General features: G+C 47.2%; 2 protein-coding genes across 5 annotated transcripts in view; one reads left to right on the forward strand and one right to left on the reverse strand.

Moving 5' to 3' along the window:
* Positions 1 to 816: 816 nt before the first annotated feature.
* slc38a8a (solute carrier family 38 member 8a) lies at positions 817 to 14,016 on the forward strand. 3 transcript variants are annotated; one of them, XM_023827332.2, is made up of 11 exons: positions 817 to 902; positions 1,674 to 1,933; positions 4,367 to 4,565; positions 6,888 to 7,044; positions 8,447 to 8,545; positions 10,870 to 10,927; positions 11,434 to 11,548; positions 11,776 to 11,923; positions 12,656 to 12,831; positions 13,537 to 13,588; positions 13,715 to 14,016. In XM_023827332.2, exons 2-11 carry the CDS (start codon positions 1,745 to 1,747, stop codon positions 13,815 to 13,817), a joined length of 1,296 nt encoding a protein of 431 aa, XP_023683100.1. In that variant the 5' UTR covers positions 817 to 902; positions 1,674 to 1,744; the 3' UTR covers positions 13,818 to 14,016. The 3 variants fall into 3 exon arrangements, with proteins under 3 accessions (XP_023683100.1, XP_023683101.1, XP_023683099.1); XM_023827333.2 differs by lacking the exon at positions 817 to 902 and adding an exon at positions 1,488 to 1,639 and having other exon boundaries at positions 1,719 to 1,933; XM_023827331.2 differs by lacking the exon at positions 817 to 902 and having other exon boundaries at positions 1,488 to 1,933.
* Positions 14,017 to 14,158: 142 nt separating this feature from the next.
* Positions 14,159 to 19,414, reverse strand: part of necab2 (N-terminal EF-hand calcium binding protein 2) — a 76,872-nt gene continuing 71,616 nt past the window's right edge. For both annotated transcript variants that reach the window (XM_023827092.2, XM_023827091.2), the window contains 4 exons: positions 18,423 to 18,535; positions 17,046 to 17,123; positions 15,792 to 15,883; positions 14,159 to 15,464 (listed from right to left, as the gene is read on the reverse strand). In XM_023827092.2, coding sequence (XP_023682860.1) covers positions 15,436 to 15,464; positions 15,792 to 15,883; positions 17,046 to 17,123; positions 18,423 to 18,535 — 312 coding nt within the window. In that variant the 3' untranslated portion in view covers positions 14,159 to 15,435. The remainder of the gene's footprint in view (positions 15,465 to 15,791; positions 15,884 to 17,045; positions 17,124 to 18,422; positions 18,536 to 19,414) is intronic.

The raw sequence follows: 19,414 nt of genomic DNA on the forward strand, positions 1-19,414 counted from the left end.
TTTCAGTGAAATATACCTAATTTCTTTTAAAGTTAGCATCGTCTTTGTTTTAATGGTGGATGTAGTTCATATTATAATTACTTGCGAAAATCAATCAACGGAACATAAGTGAAAGCGCTTGGGCTGCTCCTATTTGCTGCATCTCTTCACTGGCAGTCTGTAAAATCCATGTAACATCATCAGAAATACCTCAGTGTGTAGGCGTTTGATTCTTTCTGCCCGCCTGAACTTAAACAATCTCAATACTGGAATAGCGAAAATGTAATTACTTGCAAAAATTGGACTAAAAAGAAACACATTTAAAGTAGAGGCAACATATGGGCACAATTTTTGAGGATTTTTAATTAAATGAGCAGCAGCTTGTGAACAGAATGACTGCCACTGAAGAGGAGGATACAGAGAAAAGACTCTCTGGGGGCTGGAAAACAGGCACCCATGCTGCATGAAATAATCACCCCCCCCCCCCCCCACAAAAAAAAAAAGAAATGTGGCACAAACCCATCCTGGCTTGGCTCTATGCCGCCCAATTTTCCCCACCTCCCCGGGCTGTGAAGTGTACTAATTCCCTTAAAGCCCTAAACCCCACTGATCCACTTTTAATGGGGGAACGCTGCCTGTGAAAATGTCACCAGGCTCTTTCGGATGACAGCCCCAATGGGCTCTAATTATCTGCAGAACTTGGGAACTGACCCTGTGACCAATGTCTGGGGCTAAATGGATTTTAAGATCTCATCCTAAATGAGGTCATATGCCCTGCTTTTCCTGGAAGCATCTTAGCTGTGTTCGCAGCTTCCGCTACCAGCCCCAGGCTTCAGACTGAAAGCCAGTGATTTACCCCCGACGTGCGAAGATGACAGCCACTTGGATCTAGATCGACACGGACCGTCTTCAGTTAAACGAGGGTATATGCATCACCTCTCAAAAATCCATGGCGTAAGATCTCACACACTAAATTACAGCTTTAAGTACCGTAATGTGTCTGTTACCACTGTCCTGTCCTACAAACCTACAGGTGTGGGTATTCACACAATTTTAGAAAATTACAGTGCACTTTTAATAGTTTCGGTATTCTGCTGCGAAATTTTATCTTGCCATTTTATCAGAGACCCGCGATTTATAGCAAGAATGCGTGCGATTATTATCATTACCAGTTAACTTTATGCAGGATTGCCAATATCGGTCAGATGGCTATCGTGAGATTTTCACACACATGCACACGCATTTATATGTATGTAACAATTTTATTACCTTGTAAATCGCCTGTAGGGTTTTAGGTTTATAATGGAGTAATATAAATTTGCCGTAAGATTTCTTACGTGAGGGTGAGAGTCTGAAAGTGTCACCCCGGAAGCGTGTGATTTGGCAACCCTGCTTTTACATTACTGGTCACGTTAATTGCCCCCCCCTTTTTAATAACTGTTGATAGCATAACGGGCGCAGGTGACGCCGATCAGCACAGAGACGATTGTGAAGTCAGGTGGCCCTTCACATGGGATCCGTTAAGAAGGAAAATCCACACTTTAAAATGCACCATACCAATTGGTATGATACTTAAAGTAAATGCATGCCCTTATAGGAGGCGGTCTGAGATTTATAAAGGTCTCTAATAGGGGCAGAGGGTTTTGATTGGTTTGGAAAGGTACCGACTAACTAACCACCCACCCACCTGTCAGGAAGGGTCACTGAAGCAAAACCGACAGACATCCCTGATTTCCCAGATTTCTCGCTTGTGGCCCGGCCGAGCATGGAAGAGCTGGCGTGGGAGAGCATCAGCCTGCTGGGCGAGGCGGCGCCGCGCACCGACGCACCGCGCCTGGGCTCCGCCGCAGCCGCCTTTATTATGCTGAAATCGGCGCTGGGCGCCGGGCTGCTCAGCTTCCCCTGGGCTTTCCACAAAGCCGGCGGTGTCAGCGCCGCTATCGGAGTGGAAATGGTGAGTTATGACATTGTTAGTCGCCAAAAATATACACAGAAGGGAAAGCCTTCTGCTTTACAGAGTCGCATTTATGGTTTAAAGAACTAGATAGCATTTTGTTCATGAATAGAAAGATTTTTTTATGTTCGAAATGCATATTTAACCCTTGTTTCAGTTCACTTTCATCACACCATCATTAAAAGTTAAACAATATATTTTAAATGAACGTATGAAGCGTGTTTTAAATAATTTACACAAACTCTATAGCTTCACAACTGAATTAATTAATAATGTAATTAATTACATTTTGCACAAATATTATAGTCCACCCCCACCCTCCTCAGTCAGCAAATTGGCGGACCCTCCCGTATTTCTTCAGACTGAAAGTGGCGGCCCTGGTGGGGGCCGAGCCCGTCTAGCAGGTCGCATCCTAGAATCGCGGCTGGCTCGTGCCATCACAGACTGATCCGCGTGTGTGATTGTGGGGGCGACTGAGCTGGGTGGGCAGTCACCTGTGGGTGTCCTGCAGTCCGTCTGCTCCTCTGGCCGCTGACAGTCCGGCTTACTGAGCCGTGTCCCTCTTTGTCTCACCGGACGGCGGACGGAGTGATGTCTCACCTGGGGAAGGATTCCCCATGAACCTCCATCTGGTATAAACCAGGGGCATCAAAGTCGCTAATTAAAGGGAAGGAGTAAAGCAGACCCAAGGATACCGGAAGCATCCGCACCCTCTTTGGAGCGACACCTTAGCTTACAGGCATCTGAAGTGTAGCTTACATGTGCCATTGCATATATGGCCATTTCATAAGTTGAGATGTTTCTGCATTTGTTTATAAATCTTTCCCACCTGTGATGCATGAACAGGGAGAGAAAGGGCTAAGTCTTTAAACCGAAAGCGGCAGCTCTATTGGCCGGTTGATTAAGGGGAGCTGTTTGACATTCTGCGTGATTTCTGACACAGAAGTGTGAGAGTGAGAAGATATATATCTGGGGAACAGATCGATAACACCCCCCCCCCCCCCCCCGTTCCCCCCAGGGCTCACCACTGACCCTAAATGCGCTGACCTTGGTGTGCTAGCCAGAGAGTGAATGCACTTCTCATCGATTTCTAAATTCCCCCCCTGGGTAGTGAGTGTGATAATCCCCATGACAGTATTTAATAAAGGGCCTCATTTGTTTGGGATGTAGTGGAAGAGGGATTAGCTTTCTCTTCCCAGCGTGTGCTTATGGATAAGCTAGGAGGCTTCGCTCTTTATCCTTATTGCTGTAGAGCTACGCTGGAAGAAAGTTCTTCACTTGAAGTATTATGACGTTGACTGTCTTACTGCTCACTCACAGGCTGGTTTTTTTTAAAAGACGAACCGTCCTCGAATGGGCATTTAACATCGACGGTGGCTTGTGAGCCGTCAAAGCTGCGGTTCATTACACAGCATCGTACTGCTTAATTGTGTGCCTCAACTGGTTAGGATGCTGTTCCTGTCGTCAGAAGGTTGTTGGGTCAAATCCCAGGGTTAGCAGAGTGATTTCTTTCTCACAAAATGTACGTCACTTTGGATAAAAGTGTCTGCTGGAGAAATGGAAGTCAGTGGTTGCTGTGTCATAACCTTCAGAGGTCAGGGGGGGCAGAACCCCCCTCAGAGAAGGAAAATAATTGTCCCAAGAACACAAATATAATTAATTTATTCACAGTTAATTATTTTTAGTTTGAAAAGCTGATTAGAGCTTGGCTAGAGATTCGCTAGAACTGCAGAATTAAAACTGCCTTTTCCGCACAAATTGAATGATCAGAAAATAGGAGAGGGGGCGCAGGAAAGACTGGAAGTACTGTGTTGCCTAGTAACGTTAAGTGTGGTAATTTTAATCAAGCGATGCCTCCTAACGACAGCTGAAATGAGCTACCGTTAATTTAACGCAAAATGCAGAAGCAGGATTCATCTTTGGAAGCAGGTTTCGTTAGGGCACGTCGGACTGGATTAGGGTTACAGAAGGTTACAGAATTATACATGCTGAACAATCAGGAACGACAAGCTGTCCCATTAAATTAGCCAGTCTGCTGTAATTTCTGACTGTTGAAGTAAATTTCCATCTCTAAGATGGAGCAATATTAATGATGAATTGCAAATTTCTGTCTTTTATGAATAAGGTAGATTAAAGTAACCTTTTTATTTTTGCATGTTTTGCTGCTTCTCATTACCTCTTTTCCAGTGTATTTTAATCGTTTTAAATACCCTTTATTCCAGTGAGATGGAGGCTGACTCAGTCCTTAGGGCAATCAGGGGTTAAGGGCCTCGCTCAGAGGCCCAGTGGTGAAATCACTCTGCCAGCCACTGGATTTGAACCAACAATGTTCTGATCTCAGGCACAGCATCCTCACCCACTGAGCCACACATTACTCCCCCCCCCTGTCGTTTGGCCCCCTGTCCTTTACGGCCCGCTGTCTCCCCCACCCAGGCGTCCCTGGTGTTTCTGATCAGCGGCCTGGTGATATTGGGTCACGCCTCCTCAGCCAGTGGGCAGAGCACCTACCAGGGTGTGGTGCGGCAGCTGTGTGGCGGCGCCGCCGGCCGGCTCTGCGATGGCTGCTTCCTCTTCAACCTGTTCATGATCTCCGTGGCCTTCCTGGTGGTCATGCAGGACCACTTGGAAAAGTGTGAGTTTCTCCCTCCGGTGTCTCCCTCGCTCTCTCCGGTGTCTCCCTCGCCCCCTCTGGTGTCTCCCTCGCTCTCTCCAGTGTCTCCCTCGCTCTCTCCGGTGTCTCTCTCACTTCCCCAGGTGTCTCCCTCGCCCCCTCCGGTGTCTCCCTCACTTCCCCAGGTGTCTCCCTCGCCCCCTCTGGTGTCTCCCTCGCCCCCTCCGGTGTCTCCCTCACTTCCCCAGGTGTCTCCCTCGCCCCCTCCGGTGTCTCTCTCACTTCCCCAGGTGTCTTCCTCGCCCCCTCCGGTGTCTTCCTCGCCCCCTCCAGTGTCTTCCTCGCCCACTCCGGTGTCTCCATCACTTCCCCAGGTGTCTCCCTCGCTCCCTCCCGTGTCTTCCTCGCCCCCTCCGGTGTCTCTCTCACTTCCCCAGGTGTCTTCCTCGCCCCCTCCGGTGTCTTCCTCGCCCCCTCCAGTGTCTTCCTCGCCCACTCCGGTGTCTCCATCACTTCCCCAGGTGTCTCCCTCGCTCCCTCCCGTGTCTTCCTCGCCCCCTCCGGTGTCTCCATCACTTCCCCAGGTGTCTCCCTCGCCCCCTCCGGTGTCTCCCTCGCTTCCCCAGGTGTCTCCCTCGCCCTCCCAGGTGTCTCCCTCGCTCCCCCCAGGTGCCTCCCTCGCTCCCACCCAGGTGCCTCCCTCGCTCCCCAGGGCCTTTGTTTCTCCCCTGACTGTTGTGGACCTTGCCCGTGTTCTGGAACGGTGGGAAGCTTGGCAGTGCCAGTCTGCATCCGAGACCGAGAATAACATGCATGCGTCACCAATCCCACATCCGCTGCCCACGGCGTATCTTTTACCCCCCCAGATCTCCCATTTGGACCATTTTGCTTTAAGGATTATTGCCATTAGAGTGAATGGAGAACAGGGGGGTTCTGTTTGAACTATGTGTTTGTGCGTTTGTGTGTATGTGTGCATATGCAAAGTGTGTTTTTTTTTGTAATACTTACGGCAGGTTTTGGTGGTAGTATGCTGGGGGAGGTTCGAGGAATTTTATTCATGATCTTTTTCGGTAAATTTGTTGTGGAGAAACCATACCCCCCCACCCCCCCAACACACACACACACAAACACACAACAGGTTTGTAATTATATCTTTGTGGGGACTCTCTATTCATTTCTATGGGGAAAACTCTAATCTCAACATGATGTCCTTAACTCCTACCCAGCTCTAACCCTAACCATAAGTAACCAAACAAATTACAAACATGTTTTTAGATTCTTGCATTCAAAAATCTTTGTGGGGACCAGAAAAATGATCCCCACAATGTCAAAACAACAGGTTTTTATTACATTGTGGGAAACGTTTGGTGCCCTCAATGTAATATAATTATATCCCATCACACACACACACACACACACACACAGACCAGTTTTTTGCACCAACATTTTAAAATGCAGGAATTGCATTGCTTTTGAAAATACTGTAAAAAAAATATCCCATACCGTGGTATAATGTCTGGGCAGTATGAACAGTTGGATCTTAGGATCATGCTCATTAACTTGGCAAATTGTCAGGAAGATGAATGAGTTGAGTGTGTGTGGCTCAGTGTTTGCTCCTCCAGTTCTGTCTCCCTCATCCCTCCTACTCCGGTGTCCCACTCCCTGCTCATCCCTCCTACTCCGGTGTCCCACTCCCTGCTCATCCCTCCTACTCCGGTGTCCCACTCCCTGCTCATCCCTCCTACTTTGGTGTCCCACTCACTGCTCATCCCTCCTACTTTGGTGTCCCACTCACTGCTCATCCCTCCTACTTTGGTGTCCCACTCCCTGCTCATCCCTCCTACTCCAGTGTCCACTCCCTGCTCATCCCTCCTACTCCATTGTCCCACTCCCTGCTCATCCCTCCTACTCCGGTGTCCCACTCCCTGCTCATCCCTCCTACTTTGGTGTCCCACTCCCTGCTCATCCCTCCTACTTTGGTGTCCCACTCCCTGCTCATCCCTCCTACTCCATTGTCCCACTCCCTGCTCATCCCTCCTACTCCGGTGTCCCACTCCCTGCTCATCCCTCCTACTTTGGTGTCCCACTCCTTGCTCATCCCTCCTACTTTGGTGTCCCACTCCCTGCTCATCCCTCCTACTCCGGTGTCCCACTCCCTGCTCATCCCTCCTACTCCAGTGTCCCACTCCCTGCTCATCCCTCCTACTCCAGTGTCCCACTCCCTGCTCATCCCTCCTACTCCAGTGTCCCACTCCCTGCTCATCCCTCCTACTCCAGTGTCCCACTCCCTGCACATCCCTCCTACTCCAGTGTCCCACTCCCTGCTCATCCCTCCTACTCCAGTGTCCCACTCCCTGCACATGACGATACAGGGATCTTCAGAGATGGAAGCGCCAAACCGCTGGTACACGGACCACCGCCTCGCCCTCTCTGCTCTCTGTCTCCTCGTCATCCTTCCCCTCTCCCTTCCCAAGGGAATCGGCTTCCAGAAGTACACCAGGTAAGCCTGGGTTCAGGGCACCGTTTTTCCCTTTTTCCTGTTTTATTGCTTTCACAAGATGTGGAGAATCATCTGTAATTGCTGGAATTAATACTACTGATACACTCAAAATCGCACACTCACAAAAGACACTGATTATCAGTGTACAACAACTTTTTCCCTAAACCTCTCACATTTAAACAATCACATTTCCTGTCGCAGTCGCATCCATGGTCCTTGTACTTCAATGCACTGTTACTGTACTTGATCATTCATGTTCTGTTTCACACTGTTTTGGACTGTCTGTACTATTTTACATTGTCTGTATTGTTTTGCATGGTATTGTTTGTTTTGCAGTTTTTCGTATTGTTTGTTTTGCACTGCCTGTGTTGTTTTGCGTAGTCTTGTATTCTTGCATTGTTTTGCACTGTATTGTATTGATATCAATATAGAGGATGTGAATGGCGAGCAACTGCTGAAATGAAGGAAAGCAGTGCAGTGTTTTGGAAAAGAGCATATAGCTATGGCATACGCTGCATGAAGGAATGCAGTGGAGTGTTTTGGAAAAGAGCATATAGCTATGGCATACAATGCATGAAGGAATGCAGTGGAGTGTTTTGGAAAAGAGCATATAGCTATGGCATACAATGCATGAAGGAATGCAGTGCAGTGTTTTGGAAAAGAGCATATAGCTATGGCATACAATGCATGAAGGAATGCAGTGCAGTGTTTTGGAAAAGAGCATATAGCTATGGCATACAATGCATGAAGGAATGCAGTGCAGTGTTTTGGAAAAGAGCATATAGCTATGGCATACAATGCATGAAGGAATGCAGTGCAGTGTTTTGGAAAAGAGCATATAGCTATGGTATACAATGCATGAAGGAATGCAGTGCAGTGTTTTGGAAAAGAGCATATAGCTATGGCATACAATGCATGAAGGAATGCAGTGCAGTGTTTTGGAAAAGAGCATATAGCTATGGCATACAATGCATGAAGGAATGCAGTGCAGTCTTTTGGAAAAGAGCATATAGCTATGGCATACCTGTACAATGCATGAAGGAATGCAGTGCAGTCTTTTGGAAAAGAGCATATAGCTATGGCATACAATGCATGAAGGAATGCAGTGCAGTGTTTTGGAAAAGAGCATATAGCTATGGCATACAATGCATGAAGGAATGCAGTGCAGTGTTTTGGAAAAGAGCATATAGCTATGGCATACAATGCATGAAGGAATGCAGTGCAGTCTTTTGGAAAAGAGCATATAGCTATGGCATACAATGCATGAAGGAATGCAGTGCAGTGTTTTGGAAAAGAGCATATAGCTATGGCATACGCTGCATGGCTGCTGCCGTCCATTTGTTGATGATGTGTTGTGTTTATTACTTCTGCCTTGGGTGTCCCCCATCTTCTCTCCCACCAGCGTGTTGGGCACACTGGCTGCAGCGTATCTCACCGTGGCTGTCGTCGTGAGGTACTACCTGAGAGAGGAGCCAACGGCCTCCCCGCAGTTCGGCGGCAGGTCAGTGTCCCCTCCTTCACCTCCTGACCCTGTGATGGTGACGGCAGTCCATAGCAGGACACAGTAACTCCGCGTTCAGCCATTCTGTACATAGAAAACTGTGTCGCTATGGAGACGGGGAAGATGGAAAAATGACGGTCTGTGAAGTATCTCTTCAGTAACCGCTGGGCCCTCATGAGTTGATGGGGTGTGACTGGTACACAGCAAGTCGTTGCTGTGTTAGACGTTAATGGGTGTCTGGACACACTTTGTGGAAATATGGCTTTCTTCATCTCGGAAAGCCCATCATCCACTGTGACTCTTTGCTGCCTGCCCTACCATACCTGCCTGCAAGTGCTGGCAGGGGTTATGTTATGGTTTGTGCCAGATGGCCTCCTCTGTCCATTAGTCATAATTCTAATCTTCTACATCAGGCACTAAACATGTTACCTGTACTTACGTGTATTTGAGATTTTAGGATGGAAGGGCTCAGCATCATGGTATTGATTTGAATTCTTGTAACGATCCCAAGAGCCATGTGTCATTTGGAGACGAGGTGATTTTCCTGAGAGCTTTTCTCGGTGCAGTGAAGTAGACATCAGCTCATTAGTCTGAAAGCCAGTTTGGCACCAGTGGCGTGGGGGTGGAGTCCTGAATGTGAGAGAGCGGTGACAATGACAGAGGCGCATGGGGTGTCAAAGGGACGCCCCTTCGCTAGGCAGCGGGACTCTTGTTTAGGTTCCGGTTAACCGCCCCAGCTCATGACAGCCTCATTATGCTGATTTGAAGCTGTCTCTGGAGAAACCAGTAACCTGTTACCTACTAATGGGTGTCCTTTTCTGCATAACTGCTTATATTTCCATTTAGATTTGCATTCCCATCTGTGTTTATTTCATCTAATGAAGTGTTACAAACTCATGTATCCATGTACTCTACTGTTTTTTTCCCTCAACGTCAACATATTTTGTTGCGCTACTGAAGTTGATATCCTGTTTGCAGTGCGGATGCAGTGACAGTGAGTTCCTCCCACTGCACAGATGATCACATATAACCCAGTGATGCGGCTGATCACCTTAAAGGAATACGTTGGCAAACACTCTGCCCACTAGCTGAATTGGCACAAATCAAAGATGCCAGACCTTGAACTGAGAAAGTTTGCTAGGAGCGTGGAATGAGCTCCTTCTGTCCCTGGTGTCATTCCTCTCTGGCAGTGAACCGTATTTATGTTTAATTTCTTTGTCCTTTCTGGCTGTCCGTCCACCGGCTGTCACTGTGATGTCACCTTCGGAACTCTCATCTTGATGTCTCAGCGTGAAGATCAGTGACTCTTAAAGGGTTGTATGCGTCTCAGTCAGACCTGATGCCTCACGTTGTGGGTGCAGCCTACGGTCTGTGACACCGTGGGTGCGGCTACGATCTGTGACACCGTGGGTGCGGCTCACGATCTGTGACACCGTGGGTGCGGCTCACGGTCTGTGACACCGTGGGTGCGGCTCACGATCTGTGACACCGTGGGTGCGGCTCACGATCTGTGACACCGTGGGTGCGGCTCACGATCTGTGACACCGTGGGTGCGGCTCACGATCTGTGACACCGTGGGTGCGGCTCACGATCTGTGACACCGTGGGTGCGGCTACGATCTGTGACACCGTGGGTGTGGCTCATGATCTGTGACACCGTGGGTGCGGCTACGATCTGTGACACCGTGGGTGTGGCTCATGATCTGTGACACCGTGGGTGCGGCTCACGATCTGGGACACCGTGGGCGCGGCTCACGATCTGGGACACCGTGGGTGCGGCTCACGATCTGGGACCCCCAGAGGTTTTTTTTTCTCCTTACTCTGGAGTTTTTGGTCCTCTGGCTTTTATTTATATATATACAGTGGTACCTCGGTTCTCGAACTCACTAGAACTTGAATTTCTTGAAATTCAACAAACCAGTTTGACCTAGAGCTCGATCTGAATATCAGAAGTCGAACCGTGAACACTGACCTAATATAAATTGTACGCGCCAGGAAATGAGTCACACTGCAGTGCAGTTCTTACTTGAATGCCGTCTTCAGACTGGAAGAGGCCATGCAGCACGGTGGTCAGCAGGCTTCTGGCACAACTTTTTTGAAACATGTTGCTGGCATCAAATTAAAATTTACCATATATTTGTAATGAAACAACACAATTTCTGTTTGATGTGTTGTTCCATTTTCAATTAAATATGGGTTTATCTGATTTGCAAATCATTGGCATTCTGTTCTTATTTACATTTTACACAGTGTGTTTTTTTGGAAACTGGGTTGTAAACGGCGCTATATAAATTGAATATTTGTTTTTTTTTCTTCCCTTTTCAGTGTAAATTCTTGGCCCTCTACACTCAGTGTCATGCCAACCATCTGCTTTGGTTTTCAGGTGAGTTTCAGGCAGCTGCAGACCCTCCTAATGCTCACTTGGTGCTTTAAGTTGTGTTCAGCGTTATGCAACAGTGACTATAAGTAGGAAAATCACTGTGACCACAGCTATCGCTGGCGGGAAAGAAATTGGAGGGGAATCGGCCTGCAGGGGAGGAGTAGGAGAAAAGGATTTAAAGACTGGGGTCAAAGGGGGGGAGGAAAACTCTTGCTATGCATCGCTGTGCCTATTAATTGCTTGTCTGCAACTTAAGAATTCCTGTGTGGCAATTTGGGATAAAATTGTGGATTTGGTTTTGAAATCGGGGAAAGGGGGGGGGGAGGAGGAGCTAGTATGTGAGACTGAATTAATATCACTGATGAGCTGAGGTGACCTGGGGGGCTTGTTGTTCAGTGTTTACTGTCAGATGTCACCTGGAGCTGGTCATGTGATATGGTAAGTGCAGGTTTACAGCTCGTGTATTCTGACCCCGCCCCCTGCCCGCCCCCTGCCCCGCCCCCTCGCAGTGCCATGAGGCCGCTGTTGCCATCTACAGCAGCTTGGAGAATAAGGCTCTCCCCCACTGGGCCCTGATCTCTGTGGTGTCCATGCTCCTCTGCCTGTTCATCTACTCCCTCACAGGTTGAACACGCCGTCAGTCAGTATCAGCTAACGCCACAAAACCCCGCCCACTCCGCCATCTTGTGCCTGTAGTGAAATGGTGAGAGTGACCTGGCCTAGCGTGGCCTGGAAACCTGAAATATCTACCACTTGTGTACTGCGTGTGCTTTTAGCCTTAACAGGCTGTTCACATCAGGGGCACCTGTCTTTACTTCCTGTCTCTCAATGTGCCCCTCTTCTGGTTTCAGGGATTTTTGGATACATGACATTTGGGGAGGATGTTGCGGCGGACATCCTGATGTCATATCCTGGAGACGACCTGGTGATGATCGTTGCCCGATTGCTTTTTGGGGTTTCCATCATCACCGTTTACCCCATTACCCTCCTGTTGGGCAGGTAAAGCTTGTGTCGTTACACTGCTTTACATCCATGATCGTTGATGGTGAATGTATTCCGAGCGCGTAAATCCTCTCGGCTCCCCGCTCTTATGAGAGAATCTATCTCAGGATGCTGCAGGGGTGCCGGCTTCTGGCTCACCCTATGCTATGACCCTGACCCTAACCCTAACCCTAACCCTATGCTATGACCCTATGCTATGACCCTAACCCTATGCTATGACCCTAACCCTAACCCTATGCTATGACTCTATGCTATGACCCTAACCCTAACCCTATGCTATGACCCTATGCTATGACCCTAACCCTATGCTATGACCCTAACCCTATGCTATGACCCTATGCTATGTCCCTAATCCTAACCCTAACCCTATGCTATGACCCTAACCCTAACCCCAAAAGTTGCTCTAAAACAATGTTTCTCGACCCAGTCCTCGGGAACCTCCAGACGGTCCATGTCTTTGCCCACTCCCAGAGCCACGACGTAGACTGTCGAGCAGGGGTCCCCGAGGACTGGTTTGAGAAACAGTGCTCTATTCTGAGTAGGCATATGTGTGGCTCTTGGAGAGCAAGACTGGGTAGGTGAAAACTACCCATTTTCACCACAGGGATGAACGAAGTTACTGTTATATTCTATATGTAAGACACGCACCAGTGTTAATGAATGCTAAGCGTGAATTGCTTGCAGTGAGGTGTCTGGGACTTCCTTTGGTACATTGACTGTACCTCTTAGGTCGGTACTTCCGGACCTCCTGTCATGTACCTGGGCGTGCGAGAAGCGTGCACACGTGGGGTTCACCGTGGCCTGGATCGCCAGCACTCTCCTCGTCGCCGTCTTGGTCCCCGACATCAGCGACATCATCAGCGTCATTGGGGGCATAAGCGCCTTCTTCATCTTCATATTTCCGGGTGAGATGATGCTGGTCGCAGTGACACTGGCCCAGAGACGAATACTGCCTATTGTCCCCAAGAAATCTTCATTTTTAATAAAATTTATTACAGGGCTTTAGATAATGGGCATACCAATCTGTCCGGATGCCGGTTTTTCAGTACTAAGCGGGCATTTACTTATGCCCACAATTTGGTAAGCAGATTAGTATTACGCCTAAAATATTAACGAGGCATATTTTTACACCCAAAAGTTCGTTATGTTCGGAATATGCTTATGTGAATTAAACGTGTTGGACTTTAAACTGCAAAAAGTACTTTTTTACCTTGTTTATCCACAATATCTCCTCTTTTAAAACGTACTATAGCTGCTGATCTGTCCCTTTCTTCACCGCCACTTCAGTGCTTCCATGATTTACCCAAACAGTAGCATGTGGCGTCATCCGCTAACCAAATTTAATAAACAAAGATACACTGAATTTATACTCATTAATTTTGGCCATTAGCTAAAGCCCTGTCATTACTCATACCGACCTATATGTTGTGTAAAATAAGTGTAGCCCTATTCTTCACTATACTTCTAGTATCTGAAAAGACAACTTAAGGAGCATGAGCTGTAAAAGTGTAGAGTATTGGATTAGAAGCCAGTGTTGTGACTCTGGATAACAGTTTGCTGCTGGACACCTAAGCATGAAGCAAAACCTTGTGTGTTCATGGTCTCTGTAGGCCTCTGCTTGATGTTCTCCATGCAGTCAGTGCCAGTGTCTCCCATGACAAGGTAAGGAGATGCTCGAGCTTTGACTGACGTTTCTGACAGTCCACACTCAAGATCTCCATGGTTCCACTGAGCCTTCCACTCTGCGTCCTTTATTAAATCTCCATCTTGTTCCCACTTTCTGTCCAGAGTGGCCCTGACATCATGGGGCACTGTCACCCTGCTCTGTGGCGTGTTTATATTTGGACAGAGTACAGCTATTGCCATAATGGATCTCCTGGCCAAGTTTTAAACCTTCCTGCAACGACTGAGACTTGCTGTGAATTTTTTGCTCAACCTGCAGGTATTTTCACCGGAGCAGTTTTATCTTGGGCGAATCCTTGTGGACCTTGTTTGGGTTTGATTCCTGACGTTGCTGGTCCTAGATGGTATTTTCAGATTTTCTTTCCCAACCTGGTTTTTACATTTAAAGGCGAGGTTCCCTTTAACAAATAAAGCTTGAAAATCACTATAAAAGCATCTTAAATGTTGGGGTTTGCAGCCATTGCACACATGGCATAATTCTGATGGCTGATAGCTACTGCATGAGTACAAATAACACGATGCAAGTCGGTTAAAGAGCTAGATCTTTGGAATTTTTTTAAACCAGAATTTTATTTTGAGTACCATTACTCTACATGATTCAAGAGTTAGACAAACTTCAGACAAAACAGTTGCATCTCTTCAAGTCTTCATACACTGTTGTAGAGAAAGCGGTTGTACTGAAAGAAGCCCATAAATGCCGATTATCATTCTTCTTACTTCAGGCTAAAATCCTAATAGGCCTATTATAAAAGAGAGGACTGCGCACAGCACACCTAAGGAATACGTCTACGTCTACAGCAGCTAACATCCAGAGTAACATGCACTCAGGTCAAGGAATGCAAAAACAAGGGAAAGTACTGCCACTATTATCCAGCAGATACAGGTGCAGGAATTTAGGTGTTAAGTCTGTAGATTGCCCAATACACAAACTTTTTAAACATAGCCAAGCACTAGCTAACAAATGGTAGGGAAACAGTAGTGGTTTCTTTAGTTCGGTCTTGATCCTTGATCCCCTTAAAAGAATTCCTCTGATTTTCATTGTGCTTGGAGTTTTACGTGCACGAAAATGTTCTGAGGGCAGAACGAAAAATGATTGGTTCTCTCGCTGAGCCAATAAAATTGTAGAGGAGGTGGGTCCAAACAAGTAGATGAGGTGGGACCAAGATATCTGATTGGTTGGTCCTGCCTCCTCTAGTTGCTTAGACCCACCTCCTCTATAATCTGATTGGTTCAGAGAGATAACCAATCATTTTTCCTTCTGCCCTCAGAACATTATTTTGTAAGTAAAACTCCCATGAGCTTATATGGAAAACCTACCCTGTTTGTAACCTAAATATGGTAGTTACGGTAAACTCACTCCAAAGCCAGCCCTTATCTACATCTAATGCAATACAGAGTCTGGCCTCCAAGCTAGACTACCCAAAGTGGGATTGAGGTGTAATGACTCAAACCACTTGTTAGCTTGGAGAGGAAAAAAATGGTAAGAATGATTCGTTTAAAGAATGTCAGCAGAAGTTCTTGATTTATGGTTTGCTTTTTAAAGTATTGTCTGTATACGTTGTGCTTAAACCGGTCCGGGCTTGGCACAGGAAAAGTCAAGCCTCAGCCACAAACACTTAACTCCTGGGGGAAAGACCACAAGTGAAAGGTTTGTTTTTCGATTGGCTACATCTACATTTCTTTGCTTTTTCACACCAATCTCTCCACTGCACATGGCCTGTAATACCTAACCGATGTATCTGAAACAAGTCACTGAAGGGGGTGGGGGTGTGGGGGGTACAGGGGCTCCTGTTGCGGACGAGCACGTCAGGAGAAGTGGGACCGAATCAGTCTCTGTTCAGGGTGCACCAGGCGGCTGTGAATAGGGGGGAGAGGGCAGTTACAGTCATTGCTACAGTTCTTTCTGTTACAATCCCCATGCAACCCTGAGACGAACGAAGCCGCTACAGCAGTGTGTCACAAACCAGTCCTGGGGACCCCAAGCCGGTCCATGTTTTTGCTCTTCCCTGGAAGTTGGAAGGAACAAAAGCGTGGACGGTCTGCGGGTCCCTGCGGACTGGTTTGTGACACACTGAATCAAAACACAGACCCTTTCAATTGTGTTAGCAACCTGCAAGAATGTATTCCCCCACTAGTCACTGCCACACTGCATTTAGGCTTATGAGCGGCCGCTGGCTCCCACCTGGCACTGCGATGGAGGCGACGCCCTCAGGCTGGCATAGCGTGTCCACCTTCACGTGCTGGAAGGCCTTGCAGGCGGCGGTCTGCACGTGTCTGGAAGGAGAAGGCGGTCAGCAAGTCACTCACTTCATTGTCTTTTCTCAACATGAAAAGAATTTACTTTTTTTTTTTTGCAAACAACAGCGGAACAACAAACACTGAACAATGAATACTGTATAAAAACAATACACAACAGTACACTACACACAGAATACACATCCTACTTTACGGACAGATCATCCCAAGCCAGGTGTGCAGGCGAATGCAAGCCCAGAGTGGGGTCTCTCCACTCCCAGTGCACACAAGTGCCCACTTTTTCACTACGGATCCTACTCTCCCCAACCCTCTTGACATCTGTCTGGTATAAGAGGATCACAAGTGATGAAATGGGTGGTTTGTCTGAAACATTCACGAGCCCCTTGAGACATACAACAAGCTCAGCGCTTTCCCATATAGTACCTCCATAGTCATCTGGCACACATTCAAGACGCAGCACATTGGCAGGGAGAGTTCCGATCACGGGCCAATGTTCATGGGAAATCACCGATACAAAAAAATGTTGGTTCTGTAGGCTCACACAACACATGCCAGCCAAAAAGATCCCATTAGATGGAAAACATTCCATCCCCTTTATGGGTATCGCTTTGAACTGGACTTTATTTTCTTTTGTCACAGCCAAAAAAAGTTTCAGCCACAGTTGGTCTTAAGCTTTCATTTCAGGTTTAGCTGCTATGATGCCCATCTAGAGAGCGACCTTCATCCCAGTAATACATTCCAGGCAGATCCGGAATCTGTGCAGTTTCTAATGAGTTGTGCCCACGATTCATACAGTCTAAGAAGTAAAAGCTTAAAGAGCGAGAATGAACAGGATGGGCTGCTACTTTACACCATATCTATTTCTCATGCTACGTTGCGCCGACGCGCACAGCCAGCGAGCAGATGAGGGTGAGCACCTGTTTGTACCAGTTATCTGAGCTGTGAAATGACGGATCTCAAAGCTGCCAAACGTCCCTCCATATTCCACGGTACTGAATGTAGGACAAAAATATCAAATGGCCTAGTGATTCTGACCACCACTGTCTGACGGGCTTCCATGTTGTCCTCAAGCCGATTCGCCCCTGCAGGACTCCACAGCTGTCATTGCTGTTTGACAAGTTTAAATCAACCATATTATATATTATATATATTTGCGTTGTGTTAAATGTATAGGCGTTACCTTTTCCACTCCTCTTCTCCTTCCCAGAATTCGTATACTACAAAGGAGACTCCATCCGGTAGCCGAACTGCTGTCACACTTGACAAATGCAAAAACAGGATATGATGAGAGGGTGACATGGCAAACAAACCTGATTCTTGTTGGTGTGACTGTGTGCTGCAAGAGGGCATTAGCATCGTGTGAACTCCATTCATAAGCTGCTGTGTTTTTTCGCATCCACCTCTAGAGGGCAGTGCTTTCTATTTTTTTTTTTATCATCACTATCTAATCACATGAAATGGCACTACAGTCTGTTCAGGCTGTTTGTGACTTTCGCTATGATCATGGTCAGTGTGTCACAGACTGCAGAATCGGGGTGCTGTAGCAATCTCCCCATTGATGCTCAGAATATAAGGAAGGATCTTGGGTTTCATGTAAATTCAGGAACTATGAAATTCATAAGCATAGAGTAAGCAGAATGAACACTGAGTTCAGTAACGGATATGCAGGTGTATAAATTAATAAGGGGGTCATGTTTAAATTTTGATTGAGGAACAGATTTAGCATTTGATTCCATACTTATGAATGTTTATGCACGCAGTGGGTGGGAGCAGAGTGAATCCTGTCAGTGGGCCCGCCCCGCCCCCCACCCCCCCCGGAACTCGAGGTCTCACCCATCAATTATTTATCGTCATGCATTACCACGCTCCTAATAAGTGTTGCTGACGGTTCTAGGTCTAAATCAGGGGTCTCCCTCGGAGAGGATTTCGTAAACAGCGCACAGATGCATATCCCCTTAAAAACGCCATTCTGGCAACAATACAGAAAGTAAAGAAAAAAATCGCCCTCCTCCCCCCACCCCCCGCAGAAGCACAGCTGTCGGGGGTCTTGACATTACGCTCATAGCTCACTGACACTGACTCAGTAAGACTCCCTCATATTGAGATTTACATTGCTAATGAAAACTACAGAGCAAACAAGGATCAGATCCCCCTCTTCCTTATCAAACATCCCCCACCTCTGATTGTGACTTAAAGTTTGTCCAGCTGACCCCCCGGTCCCCCATCTGTAGGTCTTAGACTACAGCAGGCATATTGTTGGACAAGAGCACAGTGATTCTCCTTTGCCCTCTGTCAATATTATTATGGCATTTGCAGAATCATCTAGTCGAGCTTCTCTGTAGCAGCAAATCCCACGACTATCGTGACCTGATATTGTCTTTAACCTTTGTTTTTGCCAAGTCTTTGAGTATGAAAGTCGGGACACTACCTAGGGTTAGTATCCATGTGCAGACTGACATGGAGGACTGATCAGCAGCCAGGAATTTCGACTCAGGAGAATATTTGGGTAGAGAGAGTGGCAGCCATTCAGATGTGGATGTAATAGAGAAGCTCTCACTGGAAGCAGTCTTGCTGTGCAGAGACGTTCTTTAGATACTGCTTGAGGGCCTCGCAGAACTCCCCCAGCTGCTTCTGGGACACGGTCATCTCCTGGCGGATCAAGTAGAGACACTGGAACAGCAGAGAGAGAAATGGGGAAATTAAGGCCCTTTTTTGTGAGCAGTTCAGCAGGAGGTCAGACCTGGCGGCTGATCAGACATCCCATTCGTACCCGAAGAAGCTGCCCCGAGCAGAACCTTATCAGGTGCTATAGAGTTGGAGTCTTTGCCCTCCTTCTGCCTCCAGAAGATCGCAGTGAGGCTGCGATGATCCTGCAGTTGTTAACTGGCTGCCCTTTTTAAGAGCCCCACTCCAAGTGTACAATTTGGGGGGGGGGGGGGGGGCGGTTGTCAGACTCATTTCAAGTTGGAGTTGGGTTTTTTTTTTTTATAGTTCCTGGTTCTTTCTCTGAAAAGCCGTATCCTTCAAAGTCGGATCAGAGCCGCACGGCATTTCCATCTGTCGGTGCGGTGCTGAGCCCGCAAATGGCTTCTTATACATTGCGGTCTGACAACTTCCTGCGGAGACGTTCAGCGCATTGTGCAGTGATCGGGTCTGCAACCCTCTTTTATCTCTTTGGTTTGTCTCTCAGATCAGGTGCTGAAAAAACGGAATGATGCTCGTAGTAATTTTAAGGTTTGGGGAGAAAAATTAGCTTGTTTCTCTCCTCTCAGAAGCAAACCAAACACTAATTCCTAAATTCAATAGCTCTACTTATCTAGTCAGTCATCCCCCCCAAGATTTTCAGACAAAAGCAGTTGATAAGGATAATGATCATCAGTTACCTTTCTGACAGTGTTTTCACAGGAAACTAACCACAGTCAGGAACGATACCCAGGGCAATTCACCCTGAAGACTGCTAATAATATTACACTATAAATACACATTATACATTAAATACAGCAGTTATTCCATGGGATTTAGCACAAATGACCCACACTAGGACCCTGA

This window comes from Paramormyrops kingsleyae, chromosome 13 (assembly GCF_048594095.1).
Source record: "Paramormyrops kingsleyae isolate MSU_618 chromosome 13, PKINGS_0.4, whole genome shotgun sequence".
NCBI classification, from domain to species: Eukaryota; Metazoa; Chordata; class Actinopteri; order Osteoglossiformes; family Mormyridae; genus Paramormyrops; species Paramormyrops kingsleyae.